The sequence below is a fragment of the Mustela nigripes genome, chromosome 2 (assembly GCF_022355385.1).
Source record: "Mustela nigripes isolate SB6536 chromosome 2, MUSNIG.SB6536, whole genome shotgun sequence".
Classification (NCBI taxonomy): Eukaryota; Metazoa; Chordata; class Mammalia; order Carnivora; family Mustelidae; genus Mustela; species Mustela nigripes.
This window is the reverse complement of record NC_081558.1, coordinates 137,187,583-137,207,717: the sequence shown is the minus strand read 5'-3', so window position 1 is coordinate 137,207,717 and position 20,135 is coordinate 137,187,583. Positions and strand designations below refer to the sequence as shown.

General features: G+C 39.2%; 1 protein-coding gene across 6 annotated transcripts in view; it reads right to left on the bottom strand.

Moving 5' to 3' along the window:
• VEPH1 (ventricular zone expressed PH domain containing 1) overlaps nt 1-20,135 on the bottom strand; it is a 250,115-nt gene that overhangs the window by 18,150 nt on the left and 211,830 nt on the right. For all 6 annotated transcript variants that reach the window (XM_059391671.1, XM_059391670.1, XM_059391669.1 and 3 more), the window contains one exon: nt 10,732-10,849. In XM_059391671.1, coding sequence (XP_059247654.1) covers nt 10,732-10,849 — 118 coding nt within the window. The remainder of the gene's footprint in view (nt 1-10,731; nt 10,850-20,135) is intronic.

Below are 20,135 nucleotides of genomic sequence, written 5' to 3'. Positions count from 1 at the left end.
ACATATAATACACAAACTAGTTAAACTGCAAAACCAATAATGAGACAAAAATTGTTATGACATTTCCATATAATTAAAAAACAGGATAGCAGTATAAGATAACATGCATGTCTTTGGATTAAATCAATTGAGTTACAGAAAAAATGCTCAGAATCAGCATTCATGGAACTTGGCTTATTTTTTATATAATCAGTGAAACAAAAATTCTAAAGCCACTTCCTATGAAGGTAATCCATCCACTAGTTTTGTTTTGTTTTTAAGATTTTATTTATTTATTTGAAAGGCAGAGATCACAAGTAGGCAGAGAGACAGGCAGAGAGAGAGAGGAGGAGGAAGCAGGCTCACTGCTGAGCAGAGAGCCCAATGTGGGGCCTAATCCCAGGACCCTGGGAATATGACCTGAGCCAAAGGCAGAGGCTTTAACCCACTGAGCCACCAGGCATCCCCTGTTCACTAGTTTTGTGCAGCAAGCATGATCTACTTTAATGCCTTCCTGGTAAGCTATCAATGAAGACTGGCCCAGACTTGCCCATTATGACTGGTAGGGACCAATGGGAAAATATTAGGGAGAATGGAAGTGAATAAAGATAATTGCTCAACTTTAGGATGGAACTTTTAATGAGAAGGATTCCACACACGTTTCTTGTGTTCAGTGCACACTGCCATTCCATTAATATGAATTAATTGTCTTGCTGGCAAAACTGGCCATAGGATTTAGACAGTTGTAAATGTTGACTGCTTTCCCACACTGCCGTGTACTGTAGAGCTGCTTTCCTTGCACAGGGAAAAAGAGATATGACATACTTTCTTGTCCGCTTGTGTGGGTTGTGTAAATTGAGCATATCCTAGCCATTGTTCCAGCTCCCTGTACATTCTTGGCATATTAGAACATTCTAAGGTGTTGTCTGCAATGCTTTTATAGAATTGATTAAGCACAAGTTCCATCTGTTGTGGTTCAAATCTTTTGGCAATAAATAGAAGTTGGAAGCTTTATCTGAAACATGTATACATGTATGCCATCATGCTTTGTCTGTGTTTGATATTTATATATTTGCATATATTTATATATGTAATTATATATTTATATTATATTATATATAAATAAAATGATATCTCATATTACTTTTGAGAAGAACTTATTTAAGAAGATACTATTTATTCAAAGAATATATTTGGCACTAAATGTTATCATATTAATACTTTTGTCTCTTAAAATGAATCACTGTGAATTCATTAATTTGTTTTTTGTCACCATTTACCTGAGAAAAATTTTACTAAAAATTTTCTGAGATGATACCAACTTTGGATGTTCACTTATTTGGTTAATATTTATTGAGCATTGTGTGCTAGGGGCTGAAGATGGATGGATAAGGAGAGCTCCCTTCATAGACTTTACTATTTACCAGAGGAAATAGACATTAATCAAATAACCACATATAAAAACACAAGACAGCAGGTGTAACAACTGTCATGAGTAGAAGTCTGAAGGGCTTTGAGGACCTGAGTATTAGGGAGGTCATAGAAGGTTTCTCTGTGGCAGTGAATCTGAATTGTAATGGGGAGGCTAAGATCTCTATTAACCAGATAAGGAGGGGAGGAAGTGACAGGAAGAAGCATGGCGTATATGGGAAACTGAAAGAAGATCCTTCTAGCCTGAGTGGAGAGACAATAATAGATGATATATGGGAAAAGATGAGGCTGCAGAGGATGGGAAAGACCATTGCATGTGAGACTGTGAGGGGTATATTGTAGAATCTGGTCTTTAAACTAAGAGCTGTGGAAAGCTGTTGTAAGGTTTCATGCAGGGGAGTGGCACTATTGGAGCTGCATTTTGAAGAGACCATTCTGGCTGCAACATGGGAGGCTGACTGGCAGGATCAGCCAGACAAAGGCCTTGTCAAAAAGGAGAATTACAGACCAATATTACTGATGAAGATGGATGCAAAAATTCTCACCAAAACACTAGCAGATAGGATCCAACAATACATTAAAAGGATTATTCACCATGACCAGGTGGGATTTATTCCTGGAATGCAAGGATGGTTCAACATCTGGAAATCAATTAATGTGATACACTACATACATAAAAGAAAGAACAAGAACCATATGATTCTCTCAATTGATGCAGAAAAAGCACTTGACAAAATACAGGATCCTTTCTTGGATTAAAACTCTCCACAGTATAGGGATAGAGTGAACATACCTCAATGTCATAAAAAACACATCTAAGAAAAGCCCATAGCAAATATCATTCTCAAGGGTGAAAAACAGAACTTTCTCCCATAAGGTCAGGAAAATGACAGGGAGGCCCAATCTTACCACTGTTATTCAACATAGTACTAGAGGTCCTAGCCTCACCAATCAGACAACAAAAAGAAATAAAAGGCATTCAAATTGGTAAAGAGGAAGTCAAACTCTCACTCTTTGCAGATGACATGATGCTTTATGTGGAAAAGCCAAAAGACTCTGCCCTAAAATTGCTAGATCTCATACAGGAATTCAGCAATATGGCAGGATATAGAATCTAGGCATAGAAATCAGTTGCATTTATATACACTAACAATGAAACAGAAGAAAGAGAAATTAAGGAATCCAATATACTAATGTATTGAAAACCAAAAGATACCTAGGAATAAGCCTAACCAAAGAGGTTAAGGATCTGTACTCTAAAAACTACAGAACACTTGTGAAAGAAACTGAGGAAGACACAAAGAAATAGGAAAACATTCCATGCTCATGGATTAGAAGAATAAACATTGTTAAAATGTCTATGCTACTCAGAGCAATCTACATATTCAATGCAATCCCTGTCGAAATACTGGTATTTTTCACAGAGCTGGAACAAATAATCCTAAAATTTTTATGGAACTAGGAAAGAGTCCAAATAGCTAGAGGAATATTGAAAAAGAAAACCAAATCTGGGGGCATCACAGTGCTGGACTTCAAGCTCTATTACAAAGCTGTAAACATCAAGACAGCTTGGTACTGGCACAAAAACAGACACATAGATCAATGGAACAGAAGAGAGAGCACAGGCGCGCCTGGGTGGCTCAGTGGGTTAAGCCTCTGCCTTCAACTCAGGTCTTGATCTCAGGGTCCTGGGATTGAGCCCCACATTGAACCCCTCATTGAGCCCCATGTTGGGCTTTCTACTCAACAGGGAGCCTGCTTCCCCCTCTCTCACTGCCTGCCTCTCTGACTACCTGTGAACTCTCTGTGTCAAATAAATAAATAAATAAAATCTTCAAAAAAAAAAAAAAAAGAATAGAGAGCCCAAAAATGGACCCCCAAATCTATGGCCAACAAATCTTCAACAAAGTAGGAAAGAATATCCAATGGAAAAAGGACAGTCTCTTCAGCAAATGGTGTTAGGAAAACTGGACAGCCACATGCAGAAAAATGAGACTGGACCATTTTCTTATACCATGCACAAAGATAAACTCAAAATGGATGAAAGGCATAACTGAGACAGGAATGCTTCAAAATTCTAGAGGAAAGCACAGTTGGCAACCTTTTCAACCTCTGCCACAGCAACTTCTTGCTGGACTTGTCTCCCAAAGCAAGGGAAACAAAAGAAAAAATGAACTTAGGATTTCATCAAGATAAAAAGATTTGCACATCAAAGGAAATAGTTGACAAAAACAAAACATAGCCTACAGAATGGGAGAAGATTTTTACAAATGTCTTAGCAGTAAAGAGCTAGTACCCAAGATTTATAAAGAACTTAACAGACTCAACACATACAAAACAAATAGTCCAGTCAAGAAATGGGCAGAAGACATGAACAGACATTTCTCCAAAGAAGACATACAAATGGCCAACAGACACATGAAAAAAAATACTCACCATCCCTCGGTATCAGGGAAATACAAATCAAAACCACAATGAGATATAACACCAGTTAGAATGGCTAAAATTAAGCAAGGAAACAACAAATGTTGATGAGGATGTGGAGAAAGAGGAACTCTATTACACTGTTCTCAGGAATGCAAGCTGTATAGCCACTCTGGAAAACAGTATAGAGATTCTTCAAGAAGTCGAAAATAGAGCTATGTGCAACCCAGCTATTGCACTACTGGTATTTACCCAAAGAATACAAATCTTGAGATTCAAAGGGACACCTGCACCCCAATGTTTATAGCAGCAATATCCACAATAGCAAAACTATGGAAAGAGTTAGATGATCACTGACAGATGAATAGATAAAGAAAAGTTTTATATATAAATATATATATAATATATATAGATATATATAGATAAAGTTTTATATGTAAAAACTTCTTTATATTTAGCTATATGTTACATATATATATACACACACACATATGGTGAAAGATATACATATACTATATACATATAATGAAATATTACTCAGCCATCAAAAAGAATGACATCTTATCATTTACAACAAAATGGATGGAACTGGATTGTATTATGCTAAGCAAAATAAGTCAATCAGAGAAAGACAATTATCATATAGTTTTACTCATATGTGGAATTTAAGAAACAAAACAGAGGATCATAGGTGAAGGGAGGGGAAAAATAAAATAAGACAAAATTGGAGAGGGAGGCAAGTATAAGAGACTCTTAATTCCAGGGTTGCTGGAGGGCAGGTGGGTGGGGGGATGGGATAAAAAGGTGATGAGCTTAAGGAGGGCACGTGATTTAATGAGTACTGTGTGTTACATGCAGTGGGTGAATAACTGAACTCTACATCCGAAACTAATGTTACACTATATGTTAACTAATTGAGTTTAAATAAAATAAGTTAAAAAAAAAAAAGCCAATGGAAGGATTCATTTGGGAAGAAGAAACAGAATATGTAAGATAGGGTGATGTGTACAAGAAGGTGGGAAGGAAGAGATCCTTCACAAAATATCACCACCTTCTTGAGATATTTGATGAATTTCTGTGGCTGCTAAAAGCACCTGTATGTCATTTATATAGGTGAGTGTGTGGCTGAAAAACAAATTTCTTTCCTAATGTGTTTATATAGGTAAATAAATAAGTTAGGGTTACTCTGAAAGGTGATGACTAGAGTTCCTTTGAAATATATTAAGTGCTTTATTTTGGAGGGACATAAAATTTTTTTAAATCAACTTTATCTTATGCCTGTGTAGCGATAAGAGACTGAGTTACTCACTCTAGTCTGCCTTTTGAAAGCATGTTTTTCCTCCTGCATAGATTGGCTGGAATCAACTGATTCTCCAAGTGGAAAAGGACACATTTCCATGTGCGATGATTTATTGTGGAGAACCACAGGGGGACTATGCTTGACTGCCAGTATAAGGCCTATCAGACAGTTTTATCCTATTTCAAGATAAGATTGTTGACCTGACATGAAAAGGCAGAAGGATTAGGTAGTGATGGGAGACGAAGAATAGAAATCAAGCCCTGAAGGGGGCTAGGTTACTGATCTCAGCTTATTTCCCACTGAGGCTCTCATGTTACTAGCAAGTTTTCTATGGACTCTGTGTGTATGTGTGTATTGAAAGCTTTCAGTAAAACATTAGATCTGGGTATGTTAAAATCCCATGTACAGCAACATTTTCTTCTTTAAAACATTTATTTCGCAAAAGTTGCTCCTTTATGATTTCAGTTCAGGGTTTATTTAATTTTGAGAAAGCATTAGATTTGAAATTTACATTTCACAACAAATCCTCTATCTTCCATAGTCATCGTATCACTTACACTATCCACGAGTTACTCAATAGTCCATCCATACGCCAAATACTTGTTGGGCACTACTGTACACTGGGTACTGAGTAGAGCATACAAGGATGAAGAATCGCCCCTGCTTCATTGTTCAGTGGGGGAGGTTGATAAGAACAAGCCCAGAAGAACGGAAAGAACAGAGGAGAGAGATCTATTATCTGGGGTGGTGGTGTGTCTGCGTATACTGTGTGTGCGCCCACGTGCAAGCATGTGTGTGTTGTGAAAGAGAGAGGTGAGTGTGTGGGGGAAGGTTTAAAAGAGCGAGGCATGCCCATGCCAGAAAGGCATAAAACAGGAAAATGGGAAGAGGAGGAAAAGGAAAATGATTTCGGGATAATGATTTATCTGAGTCAATATGTGTGTATTTTGTCATTAATAGAAAGTATCTTTAAATAACAAGCTGGGGTTCGGTTTGACATAAGGAATGCGTATTCAGTAGTCACTAGCAGTAGATAAATATGAACACAAGCAGCACATTGCTTTTGGTGCTCAAACAACACTGAGCACATAAGACAGTGTTTTAACATATACAGAAGGAGGGAAGGCCTCACATGACAAACCTACCACCACACAAATCCAAAGTGGGGCTTTCTTCTTGTCACCTCCAAAGTACTGTGAATGTTGACCATGAAATTCAATGGGAAAGTTTCATATTAATGGACTCACAAAGCTATTTGCGGCCTCTGACCTCGGAGGTCATAAGCCTGTTCTCGCATGGGCATCTGAGTGGAGAGTTAGCCAGTCCACGCTGAAGGCATCCAGCGAGCAAAAGCCACAAAGGCTATTACCAGTTACCCAGCAGGTGTGAAGAAAATCTCCTCACAAGAGGCCTTTCTTCATTTGCTATCATTTGGAAACCATCTCTGTTTGGCCGTGTGATAAAACAGCATGGTTTTATAGCACAAAGATTTGAAATCAAGTTCTAAAGAGCAATCCTGAAAGAAGGTCCTCTGAAAAAAAGACATGCTTTCATTTTCTTTCATATGCTAAGGAGCCCTCCTACGGACAAATACATTCAACATCCAAGTATCTAGTGACTAAGTGAGTAATCACACGGGGAAGCAATCTGATTTACAGAGGAGGACACCCGTGCCAAAACCGAGATGTCTAAGTTATTTTTTGTTGGGTGTAAGAGCAAAGGCATCCCCTGTGTCTCAAGAAATAAGAGTGAAAGTCACGACCTAGTTCTTCCTCCTCCTTTTGACAAATGTGACTGAACAGAGAGCCAGATGTGTTCCAGGATGGCCGAGCTGACTCACTGTTACTGCTAACATGCACTTGCAGTTCCAAGACATGAGGCCAACTGATAAAGGGGATTTGCTTGGTTTTCCAGAAGGAAGTTCTGTTCTGTTCTATTCACTTGCTCAATCTCGATTCTCTCATTCAGGAGGAGTACAGGGATGGGCAATAAACACCACCAAGCAAATCTCAGAGGATTCTTGAGTTATTCCAGTGATTTGCTAATTGTGGACTCTGTACTTTTATAAAATGATTATCGGAAACTGAATCAGCAATCTGAGGGATTGGAAATAGCTTTCACTGTAACCATTTCCCTCACGTAATCATTTCCCACACATGATCACACCAAAGCCTCTGTTCTTTAAGTGGAATAAGTCAGCAGGGAGGAAGATATTATAACATTGTGAAATAATCAGTCTTGGAATTTCAAATAGTCCATGTCCTTAAGTTGGATTTGCCCAAGAGGTGGAAATTTCAGGTTGAGGAATTAATCTGCACTAAATCTTGGTTCTACCTCTTGGTAGCTTTGTGACCTCGGGGAAATTACTTAACTTCTTTGTGTTTCAGTCTCCTCATCTGTAAAATGGAGTCAATAATAATGAGAAAAATGTTTAACTCATAGTTAACATGATAAACGACAGTAATTATAATAATTTTAGGATCTTTAGCCTATTTTAGCCTTCATTTTCCTCTGAATTCATCTGTACCTAACTAGATTCAAAGTGCATTTTACTGACTTAGTAGATATTAAATGCCTGTGAATTTCTGTATGTTGATAAGCATGTTAGCGGGTGATAAGATTTTGATCTGAAGAAGGGAATATACTTAGGCGACCACATAAGCCAGATGGTTTTCTGTCAATTTCTGAATGAGTCCCATAGTTTAGGGTACACACTGTTAAGAAGGATTTATATTTTAGGATGTCTTTCCTGAAGTCTAATTGAAATTTCCTCACTTATGGAGATACTGAATAGCATCTTTCTTTCTATACTGGAACAATGAATACTTGACAGCAATTGTTGTATCATTTGTCAGTACTTAAAAAAAAACCCAAATCCATTTAAAAAATTTCTTATGCCTTAGACTCCAACTCTGCTTCTTTAAACCCCATCCTCTCTGAGGCTAAACCTTGTGAGGGGCATGTGGATCCTTCAGGGGCACTGATTAAAACCCAGAATGGTAACAGGACTCAGGCCCAGTATGTCAGGTGCTAGGTTAGGGAAGTGGGTCACTTGTTTTATATCTACTGACTTCTCTCAAGGAGGAAAGAAGCACCAGCCTCCATTTACCAGATTCACAATGCACTGGGTATCGTATAGTGATATATTTGATTTGATTAACACATAACCACAGTTTTGAAACATCCTATTTTAACACTTGAGGTGTATCTGATGTTGCCATTCCCAAATATTATTCATTCATTCACTCACTCAGCAAGTATTCATTGTGTGCCATAAACATACGAGGGTGTCTGCTAGACTTTTCCATATATGCTGTCTGACCCTAACTGGATTCTGAATCCTTTCAGAGTGGAGATTTTGCACCTTACTCATATTTTGTCCAAAGCCGCAGCCTGTAGAAGACATTTGACCAAGGCAATACACATACTTATATAAATGAACAGCGGGACACAGGTACTATGCTTGTTGTGAGTAACCAAACAATAAAATATTTATTCCTAGTTATTCCTTGACCATATTTAAACTCACAATTGAAGAACATGAAGGCAGCCATCATCTCCATGAATAATGTGTTAGCAGTATGATGTCAGACCTTGCATTTATATGAAATGTATAACCTATACCCTTGTATCAAAACAAGATGAGATCAACAACCTACATAAATTTTTCAGGGAATCGGGAGTTCTTGGTGAAAATTATAGTTTAAAATAAGATTTCTTGCAGGCTTGCATCCCCTTTTATGTAGCAAAAGGAAATGAGCAAAGAAATGTAAGCACACGGAAGTTTTTGGGGCCAAACATTTTTGATTCAATATGTTCTGTTATAAAATATTTGGCCTTATTTGAGTCTTTATTTCTGTGTGTTCTCAGTCTATATTTAACAGTGAGAAACACAAGTAAGAAAGAGTAAATTGCAAAATGTCCTTTTCAAGAGTATGGCAGCGAATTTGAGAAAACATATATTAAAGGAACACTTTGTGTTTCTAACTTCCAGACCCTTCTCGGAGGCCTCCATTGGCCAGAAATGCTGAAATGTTTATTGAACTAAGGACTCAGCTGACTTGGAATGAGAATTCTTAAGGGTCTCTCAGAGCCACCTAAGATAAGTGCCTTACTTTGCCATGTTCTCAAATAAAGTTTCTTTCACGCCCTGTCTTTTTCATAGGTGAAGTCAGGTTTAATTATAAAGTTTTATAATGGAGACTTTCAATTCCCCAATTTCTTATTTGCCCAAATAACTTATTAAAATTGGGGTGTTCACTCTGGCATCAGCTCAACACAGACTCTGTAATGGGCCAACAATCTGTGCCTCACAGGGGCCGCCATCCTTCAGTGCCAGCTTCCTCCAGCCACAGCCTTTTCTGTGGGGAAAGACCTTTTAATTGGTCCCTCTCCGAGAGCCCCTCTTATCCCCATCTGGCCAAATAAAGACATTTATTTCCATTCAGCCTTACCTTCTCAGCAGTTAGCAAGAGAACAGACTTGCCACAATGGATAATCTTTAAGAGGCCCCCAAATCCTAAAATGGAGGTTACAGATATAAGGGCTGTGGTGGTGGGGGGGGTGTCACCTGTGGCTCTCTAGCAAATGGATCACCTAAAAAGTGGATTTTCAACGGGGTTTGAACACTGTTCTCTAAGTTGAAACTGCAGTTTGTGAGCAGTGTCCATGTTGAGAAGTCTGGGTCCTCTCAGAAGGCAAGTGAGTGATGAAATAGTCCATTTCCAAGGACAGCATAACTTTCTGAAGACAGACATATTACCAACCTAATTCCACTGGTCTGATTGGGACACGCGTAATGAGGAGGCAGAGCGGTAGAATTTAACCATGGCCCCTGGAGTCAGCTTGGGTTCAAATCCTACTATTGTTCATTTATTACCTGTGTGACCTCAGTTAATCAAATTGCTCTGTGCCTCAGTTTCCCCATCAGTGAAATGGAGATAATGTTAGTACCAACCTGATAAGATCATTGTAAATGTTAATGAACTATACCTAACACATTTAGCAAGGGCTGGGTTCATATTCACTAATAATTGTACTTTTAGGCAAGGTCAGTAGACCAAATTCCTTGGGCAACAAGAAGGAAGTGAGAGGGCGAATAACAGCTATGAAGGTATTCCTCACATCCTCACTTTTCAAAAGTTTCACTTTTTATGTAGCTCCATCACGAAACTGGAGTGTGAGGGATGACCTCAAGATGACAGGGTCGGTGCCTGCATTCACTCCCTCAGTCTGATCTCCTTCCTTCAGGGCTTTTGAGAGGTTGGTTGTTTTTCTCTAACCCTCAGGGTCACCTGAGCTGAAATGAATGCTTTCAGGGCAAAACAGTCTGTACAGCTTCCTTGATAAGGAAGTCGCTTCTCTTGCTTGTTTCTGGCTTATGTTTCTCCCCCTTTCCACATCTTCCCTTTCTCTCACTCCCACTTTGGTGAGATACCTTTCTCAGCACAAGACAGAGGCGATCAGTCATCCCTGTGTATTATTACAACATAGGATGTGAGACGAAGGCCAACGAGAAATGCAGGGCTCAGAGGTCCCTGTGAATCCCAGGGGCACGAGCGATTCTGAGCAGCAAGTGGACAGGAGAGGTCTCTCACCGGTCGCTTTCTCGGGATTGTTGCACATGAAGCATTGCCACGCTCCTGCCGCTTCGCTGAAGCCAAATACATCAAAGAATCTCACTTCTTCCAGATGGAGCTGTACCTGGTCCAGATCCTGTTCCAGGAACACAAAGCACAAAGAACCCATAAGCTGATCTTCCTGCTACGTAGCATTCTGGGACTGAAAGAAGGGACATGGGAGTAGGGTGGCCAGTACTCAGACTTGGTGCTAAGGACAAGGAGGGAGCAGTGAGAAAACCTCTACTGGCCCATCCTGCACGACCACAGCCATCTCAAGCCCCTCCAAGGGAGTTCTCTCAATGCGGAGGGCAGTGAGCGTGGGGGGCCCCAGGGTTGGGGGTGAGGCCTGAAGTGGCCCAGCATTTTCTTGCATCTAATGCCTGCCCCAGACATTAGAGGGGTAAAAGGGAGGGGTAGCCATGTGGCACTGTGGTTGAAAGGAATGCTACGGGGGAGTTGGTCTTTCATGTACAGTTTGTGTAAAGTTGAGAATCGAGTATCCGTATCAAAAAATTATTTTTGTTAGGCTGGCTTTGCAGGGGGCTGATGGGAAATGTGTGGGAGAAGGCTTAATCCCTCAGTCCTTGGCTCTGGCACTGTTTCAGTTCTACCTTTTATCTTAAGATTATATGCAAATCTTGCATTATATTCCATGATATGGCTGTATTAATTTTAATGGAAAATAATGTCTTAAATTACTTATCAGTAAATTAATTAATTTTCCCCCTCCCAATAGCTGAATTGAATTGATGCACCAAGAAGACTGTCCTTGTCTTATGTGCCCCGTGGCATTGTGCCAATGTATTCCTGCTTAAGAGGCAGAGGAGAGAGGTTCCGTTACACTGTAAATGGATGGAATACAATTAGCCTAACCAAATTAAATAGCTCTACTGTCCTCTTGAGGCTTTCCTATTATGTAAATGACTTGTAGCCTCTGCTACAGGGTGGTCAGAACCGCACTCTTAAAAACTTGCTTTCCTAAGAGGGATTTAATGTCTTTGCCAGCTAGCCTTACACGTGCTCAGTTGACGGACGTGTTTGTCCTCTGTTGAGCTGAGATTTTATTCCCTTTCCTCTGGTCCACATGCTGTGATCTTCTACCCAGAGTAACAGCGTAAGCCCAAAAGCTCCAGGGATGGAGCACTGTGTGAGCTGCTTCTGATGGATCTAACATAGAGAATGGACAAGTGGCTTCCTAGTTTCTGCTCCAAAGTTCCTGTTTCCCAGGTCTGCATTTCTTGACAGAGGTGATAAATATGCCAAACTCTAAGCTCCTTGGGAGAATGAATATCCACTTTGTTCAAAGTTGTAGTCCCAGAATCTAGTCCAGCATCAGGAATGGATTCACAGCAACAGCTTGCAAGCCCAATGTAAAGTTTTCCAATGACCTACGTGAAAGTATTATGAACATTTAAAGGGGATTATTTAAGAGCACATTTATATTCACTGGAACATAAACACAATGAAGGCACGGATTTTCTCTGTTATAATGGCTATTATGATCTCAGCACTAAAAATGCCTATCACATAAGCAAGCATTAAATAAATATTTGTAGAATAATGAAAAGCATAAACTGGGACTAGAAATAAATACTTTTCAGCACTCTTTATTAAGACCATTATGGCTTGTGTTCTGGGATTGGACATCTTGAAGGCTCAACATGCTGAATACAGCATTTTAAATTCTAAAGTTTAATACCTTTTTTTTTTAATCATGTTCCCAAGATAAAGACTGAAGAAGCACCTGGGAGTTTTGCAGGTTTCAAAGGATGAAATCTATATTAAAATTTATGGGGGAAAAGCAGATGTTCATAAATATCAGTTTCAAAACTGCTAAGTCTCTGAAGTCTATGCTTGGCCATAGGCATGCAGATCACTTCTCTATTTCTCACACAACTAGGGATCAATTTCTCATTCACCACAAACACCACTAACAAACAAAGTACTTAAAATACGTAAGGGTTCCTTTATTTTTCCTGTTCTGAGACCAGAAATGTCCCAGGTTGTTGCTTATAATCCACATTTGTCTTGGCAAAAAGTTACTTGAAAAGTTTAGGACAGATGGTGAGCTACATCCCAGTATTCAAGCACTTCAAGTCAAAAGCAGGCTTACTTCAGAGGATTAGGTGTTGTGCGAAGGGAATTGACTGAAGAAGGTGGATGGTAATTCTATGAACTGTTGAAATCAGCTGTAACAGCCAACTTTGGATACAAACAGATGAAATACATGTAGTTCCAAATATTGTTGGAAAATTACAGCAGAATCAATCACCAAATAAGCAAACAAAACCCGTCAACCAGTAATACCTAAGTTTTTGGAGTTTTGGTTTTCTGATTGTGCTTGATGTCATTATTTCTCTCTCTTACTTATCTTCTTTACCCTTCTGGGTCCTATAGCTTCCCAGGACTTGCCCAAGATCGCTTATATGGCTTTTTTTTTTTTAATACAAGGGAACTAAAATTGTTTTGTTAAAAGAATTCTAAGCTTCTTTTAAAACAACTAGATTCCAGAAGAACAATAAAAAAGCATTCATATCTAAGTATAGTCCCTTTCTGAGTATTCTAGTTTATTGCGATTATGGTGGACCCTAGTGTGACTCCCCCTCCATCGCCCCCTATAATTTCCCTCTCCTGGTATTCATCCCCTCATCTAATCCCTTTCCCTCGTGTGGAAGAGACCTATGACTTGCTTCTGAGAAAATGGCAAAGATGGTAAGATATCAATCCCATGTTTACATTATTATGTGTACACACACATGCACCACATACACTGCTCATATATGCATATGTACCACACACACAGACACACACACACACACACACACACACACACCCCTATCTTGTTAGCAGATGCAATTGGAAGACTCTTCTGCTAGCCTTAAGGAAGCAAGCTGCCATGTTGTGAAACACCTGTGGAGAGTTACACCTGGCAGGTAAGTGTGGGTTTCCTCTAGGACATAAAGGCTGCCTTCAGCCAATAGTCAGTACAAGCCCCAAGTCTTTATAGTCTTACCACCCCAAATCAATAGTAACTGCCAACAACCTAAGAACTTTTGGAAGCAGACCCTTCCCACTCAAATCTCCAAATGAGACCATAGCCAAACCAATATCTGGTTTTTGCAGCCTAGGGAGACCTTGAACAGAAGACCCGGTTAAGTCACAAGCAGATTCTTGACCCAAGGAAACTGTGAGATAACAGATATTGTTTTAAGTTTCTAGGTTTTGGTAATTTGTTATGCAGCAATAAGAATCAATACTGAGGAGGAAGAGGAGTCAAGATGGCAGAGAAGTAACAGGCTAAGACTGCATCAGGTAGCAGGAGATCAGCTAGATATCTTTTTTTTAAAAATTTTTTTATTTTTTATTTTTTTTTTTAAATTATTTATTTATTTATTTGACAGAGAGAGATCACAAGTAGGCAGAGAGGCAGGCGGGGGGTGGGGGAAGCAGGCTCCCTGCTGAGCAGAGAGCCCGATGTGAGGCTCGATCCCAGGACCCTGAGATCATGACCTGAGCCGAAGGCAGAGGCTTAACCCACTGAGCCACCCAGGCGCCCGTCAGCTAGATATCTTATCAATCCATTGTGAACACCTACAAATCCAACAGGAGACCGAAGAGAAGAACAGCAACAATTCTAGAAACAGAAAATCAACCACTTTCTGAAAGGTAGGACTGGTGGAGAAGTGAATCCAAAGCGACGAGAAGATAGACCACGGGGGGTGGGGGGGGACCGGCTCCCGGCAAGCGGTGGAACAACGGAGCACAAAATCAGGACTTTTATAAAAGTTTGCTCCACTGAGGGACATTGCTCCAGAGGCTAAACTGGGGTGAAGCCCACGCGGGGTCAGCATGGCCCCTGTTCTCGCAGGGTCACAGAAGGATTGGGGGTGTCTGAGTGTTACAGAGCTCACAGGTATTAGAGTGGGGAATCTGGCTACAGAGACAGAGCTGAGGAGTGAGCTCTCAGCTCGGGGTTACCTTGAACCAGTCACAGGCTCAGTGAGCTCAGAGTGTAGCTGGAGGCCAGGGAGATAGGAGTGATTAGGTGCTCTTCTCTGAGGGCGCACTGAGGAGTGGGGCCTTGAGCTCTTGGCTCCTCCAGGCCGCAGATTGGGAGGCCGCCATTTTCATTTCCATCCTCCGGAACTCTATGGAAAGCTCAGGGAACAAAAGCTCCCGAAAGCAAACCGGGAGCAGATTAGTTAGCCCGGCCCCGGGTAAGGGCGGTGCAAGTCTGCCTAGGGCAAAGACACTTGAGAATCACTACAAAAGGCCCCTCCCCCAGAAGATCAACAAGAAATCCAGCCAGGACCAAGTTCATGTACCAAGGAGAACAGCAGAATTCCAGAGGAGGAGAAAGCAAAACATGGAATTCATGGCTTTCTCCCCATGATTCCTTAGTCTTGCAGTTAATTTAATTTTTTTTAATTTTATTTTTTTCTTCTTCTAAATTTTTTTTAACTTTTACGCTTTCCTCTTTTAACGTTTTTTAAACTAGTTTATCTTAACAATACCTTTCATTAAAAAAAAATCTTTTTTGAACTTTCATTATTTCTTTTTTGAACTTTCATTATTATAGTTACATTTTATCCTTCATTGTATCTAAGTTTATTTTTTATATACACATAGGGTTTTTTCTTCTAAAAAATTTGGGGTACAACTTCTTCTAATAGATCAAAATATGCCCTAAATCTAGCTCTGGGCTTGTTCTAGTCTCCAGCCCGAGCAAAATCTCTCCACTTTCTTTTTCTTTATTCTCCCAACCAAATTACTTTATCAACTCCTTTTTTAGAAATATAAAAATTTTTTTTTCATCTTTATAGGCATTTTCCATCCCTTCATTGTGTTTACCCTTATATATGTTTTTCATTCTTTAAAATTTTGGGAGGTAGTTTCTTCTAAGAGACCAAAATACTCCCAAAATTAAGTGTTCTAGTTTCCAGTCTAATATATATATATTTTTCTTTTTAATATTTTTTAAAATTTGTTTTCTTTTTTTCTAAAATTTTTTTTCTGAACTTCTTTTTATCCCATTTCTCCCACCCATGATTTGGGGCCTCTTCTGATTTGGTTAAAGCACATTTTACTGGGGTCTTTGCCACCCTTTTAGTACTTTATTTGCTCCTTCATATATTCTTATCTGGACAAAATGACAAGGCAGAAAAACTAACCACAAAGAAAAGAACAAGAGGCAATACTGAAGGCTAGGGACCTAATCAATATGGACATTGGTAATATGTCAGATCTAGAGTTCAGAATAACGATTTTCAAGGTTCTAGCCGGGCTCGAAAAAGGCATGGAAGATATTAGAGAAACCCTCTCTGGAGAGATAAAAGCCCTTTATGGATAAATAAAAGAACTAAAATCTAACCAAGTTGAAATCAAAAAAGCTATTAATGAGGCGCAATAAAAAATGGAGGCTCTTACTGCTAGGATAAATGAGGCAGAAGAAAGAATTAGTGATAAAGAAGACCAAATGACAGAGAATAAAGAAGCTGAGCAAAAGAGAGACAAACAAATATTGGACCACAAGGGGAGAATTCGAGAGATAAGTGACACCACAAGATGAAACAACATTAGAATAATTGGGGTTCCAGAAGAATAAGAGGGGAGCAGAAGGTATATTGGAGAGAATTATTGTAGAGAATTCCCCAAATATGGCAAAGGGAACAAGCATCAAAATCCAGGAGGTGCAGAGAACCCCCCTCAAAATCAGTAAGTATAGGTCCACACCGTGTCGCCTAATAGTAAAATTTACAACGCTTAGCAACAAAGAGAAAATCCTGAAAGCAGCCTGGGAAAAGAAGTCTGTAACATACAATGATAAAAATATTAGATTGGCAGTGGACTTATCCACAGAGACCTGGCAGGCCAGAAAGTACTGGCATGATATATTCAGAGCACTAAACGAGAAAAACAAGCAGCCAAAAATAATATATCCAGCTAGGCTATCATTGAAAATAGAAGGAGAGATAAAAAGCTTCCAGGACAAACAAAAACTGAAAGAATTTGCAAACACCAAACCAGCTCTACAGGAAATATTGAAAGGGGTCCTCTAAGCAAAGAGAGACCCTAAAAGTAGTAAATCGGAAAGGAACAGACAGTATACAGTAACAGTCACCTTATAGGCAATACAATGGCAGTAAACTCATATCTCTCAATAGTTACCCTAAATGTTAATGGGCTAAATGCCCCAATCAAGAGACACAGGGTATCAGAATAGATAAAAAAACAAAACCCATCAATATGCTGCCTACAATAAACTCATTTTATACCCAAAGACACCTCCAGATTTAAAGTAAGGGGGTGGAAAACAATTTACTATGCTAATGGATATCAGAAGGCTGGGGTCGCAATCCTTATATCAGATCAATTAGACTTTAAGCCAAAGACTATAAGAAGAGATGAGGAAGGATACTATATCATACTCAAATTGTCTGTCCAACAAGATCTAACAATTTTAAATATCTATGCCCCTAACATGGGTGCAGCCAACTATATAAACCAGTTAATAACAAAATCAAAGAAACACATTGACAATAATTCAATAATAGTAGGGGACTTTAACACCCCCCTCACGGAAAAGGACAGATCATCCAAGCAAAAGATCAACAAGGAAATAAAGGCCTTAAATGACACACTGGACCAGATGGACATCACAGATATATTCAGAACATTTCATCCCAAAGCAACAGAATACACATTCTTCTCTAGTGCACATGGAACTTTCTCCAGAATAGATCACATCCTGGGTCATAAATCAGGTCTCAACTGGTATCAAAAGACTGGGATCATTCCCTGCATATTTTAAGACCACAATGCTCAGAAGCTAAAACTTAATCACAGGAGGAAATTTGGAAAGAACCCAAATACATGGAGACTAAACAGAATCCTTCTAAAGAATGAATGGGTCAACCAAGAAATTAAGAAAGAATTGAAAAAATTCATGGAAACAAATGATAACGAAAACACAACTGTTCAAAATCTGTGGGACACATCAAAGGCAGTCCTGAGAGGAAAATATATAGTGGTACAAGCCTTTCTCAAGAAACAAGAAAGGTCTCAAATACACAACCTCACCCTACACCTAAAGGAGCTAGAGAAAGAACAGCAAAGAACGCCTAAACCCAGCAGGAGAAGAGAAATCATAATGATCAGAGAAGAAATCAATGAAATAGAAACAAACAAACAAACAAAAAACCAATAGAACAAATCAACAAAACTAGGAGCTGGTTCTTTGAAAGAATTAATAAGATTGATAATCCCCTGGCCAGACTTAACAAAAAGAAAAGAGAAAGGACCCAAATAAATAAAATCATGAATGAAAGAGATCACAACCAACACCAAAAAAACCATAAACAATTATAAGAACATATTATGAACAACTCGGTTGCAACAAATTTGACAAACAAAGAAATGTATGCATTCCTGGAGATGTATAAACTACCACAACTGAACCAGGAATAAATAGAAAACCTGAACAGACCTATAACCAGTAAGGAGATTGAAACAGTCATCAAAAATCTCCAAACAAACAAAAGCCCAGGGCCAGACGGCTTCCCAGGGGAATTCTACCAAACATTTAAAGAAGATCTAATTCCTATTCTCCTGAAACTGTTCCAAAAAACAGAAATGGAAGGAAAACTTCCAAACAAACTCATTTGATGAGGCCAGCATCACCTTAATCCCAAAACCAGACAAGGATCCCATCAAAGAAGAGAATTACAGACCAATATCCTTGATGAACACAGATGGAAAAATTCTCACCAAAATACTACCCTGTAGGATCCAACAGTACATTAAAAAGATTATTCACCACAACCAAGTGGGATTTATTCCAGGGCTGCAAGTTTGGTTCAATATCCGCAAATCAATCAATGTGATACAATACATTAATAAAAGAAAGAACAAGAACCATACGATACTCTCAATAGATGCTGAAAAAGAATTTGGCAAAGTACAGCATCCCTTCCTGATCAAAACTCTTCAAAGTGTAGGGATAGAGGGCACATACCTCAATATCATCAAAGCCATCTATGAAAACCTCACTGCAAATATCATTTTCAATGGAGAAAAACTGAAAGCTTTTCCGCTAAGGTCAGGAACACGGCAGGGATGTCCATTATCACCACTGCTGTTCAACATAGTACTAGAAGTCCTAGCATCAGCAATCAGGTAACAAAAAGAAATTAAAGGCATCCAAATCGGCAAAGAAGAAGTCAAACTATCACTCTTTGCAGATGATATGATACTATATGTGGAAAACCCAAAAGGCTCCACTCCAAAACTGCTAGAACTTGTAAGAAATTCAGTAAAATCAATGCACAGAAATCAGTTGCATTTCTTTACACCAACAACAAGGCAGAAGAAAGAGAAATTAAGGAGTCAATCCCATTTACAGTTGCACCCAAAACCATAAGATACCTAGGAATAAGCCTAACCAAAGAGGCAAAGAATCTACACTCAGAAAACTATGAAGTACTGATGAAAGAAATTGAGGAAGACACAAGGAAATGGAAAAATGCCCCATGCTCCTGGATTGGAAGAATAAATATTGTGAAAATGTCTATGCTACCTAAAGCAATCTACACATTTAATGCAATCCCTATCAAAACCCCATCCATTTTTTTCAAAGAAATGGAACAAATAATCCTAAAATTTATGAGGAACCAGAAAAGACCTTGAGTAGCCAAAGGAATATTGAAAAAGAAAGTCAAAGTTGGTGGCATCACAATTCTGGACTTCAAGCTCTATTACAAAGCTGTCATCATCAAGACAGTATGGTACTGGCACAAAAACAGACACATAGATCAATGGAACAGAATAGAGAGCCCAGAAATAGACCCTCAACTCTATGGTCAACTCATCTTTGACAAAGCAGAAAAGAATGTCCAATGGAAAAAAGACAGTCTATTCAACAAATGGTGTTGGGGAAAATTGGACAGCCACATGCAGAAAAGTGAAATTGCACCATTTCCTTACACCACACACGAAAATAGACTCAAAATGGATGAAGGACCTCAATGTGAGAAGGGAATCCACCAAAATCCTTGAGGAGAACACAGGCAGCAACCTCTTCGACCTCAGCCGCAGCAACATCTTCCTAGGAACAACGCCAAAGGCAAGGGAAGCAAGGGCAAAAATGAACTATTGGGATTTCATCAAGATCAAAATCTTTTGCACAGCAAAGGAAACAGTTAACTGACAGAATGGGAGAAGATATTTGTAAATGGCATATCAGATAAAGGCCTAGTATCCAAAATCTATAAGGAGCTTAGGAAACGCAACACCCAAAGAACAAATAATCCAATCAAGAAATGGGCAGAGGACATGAACAGACATTTCTGCAAAGAAGACATCCAGATGGCCAACAGACACGT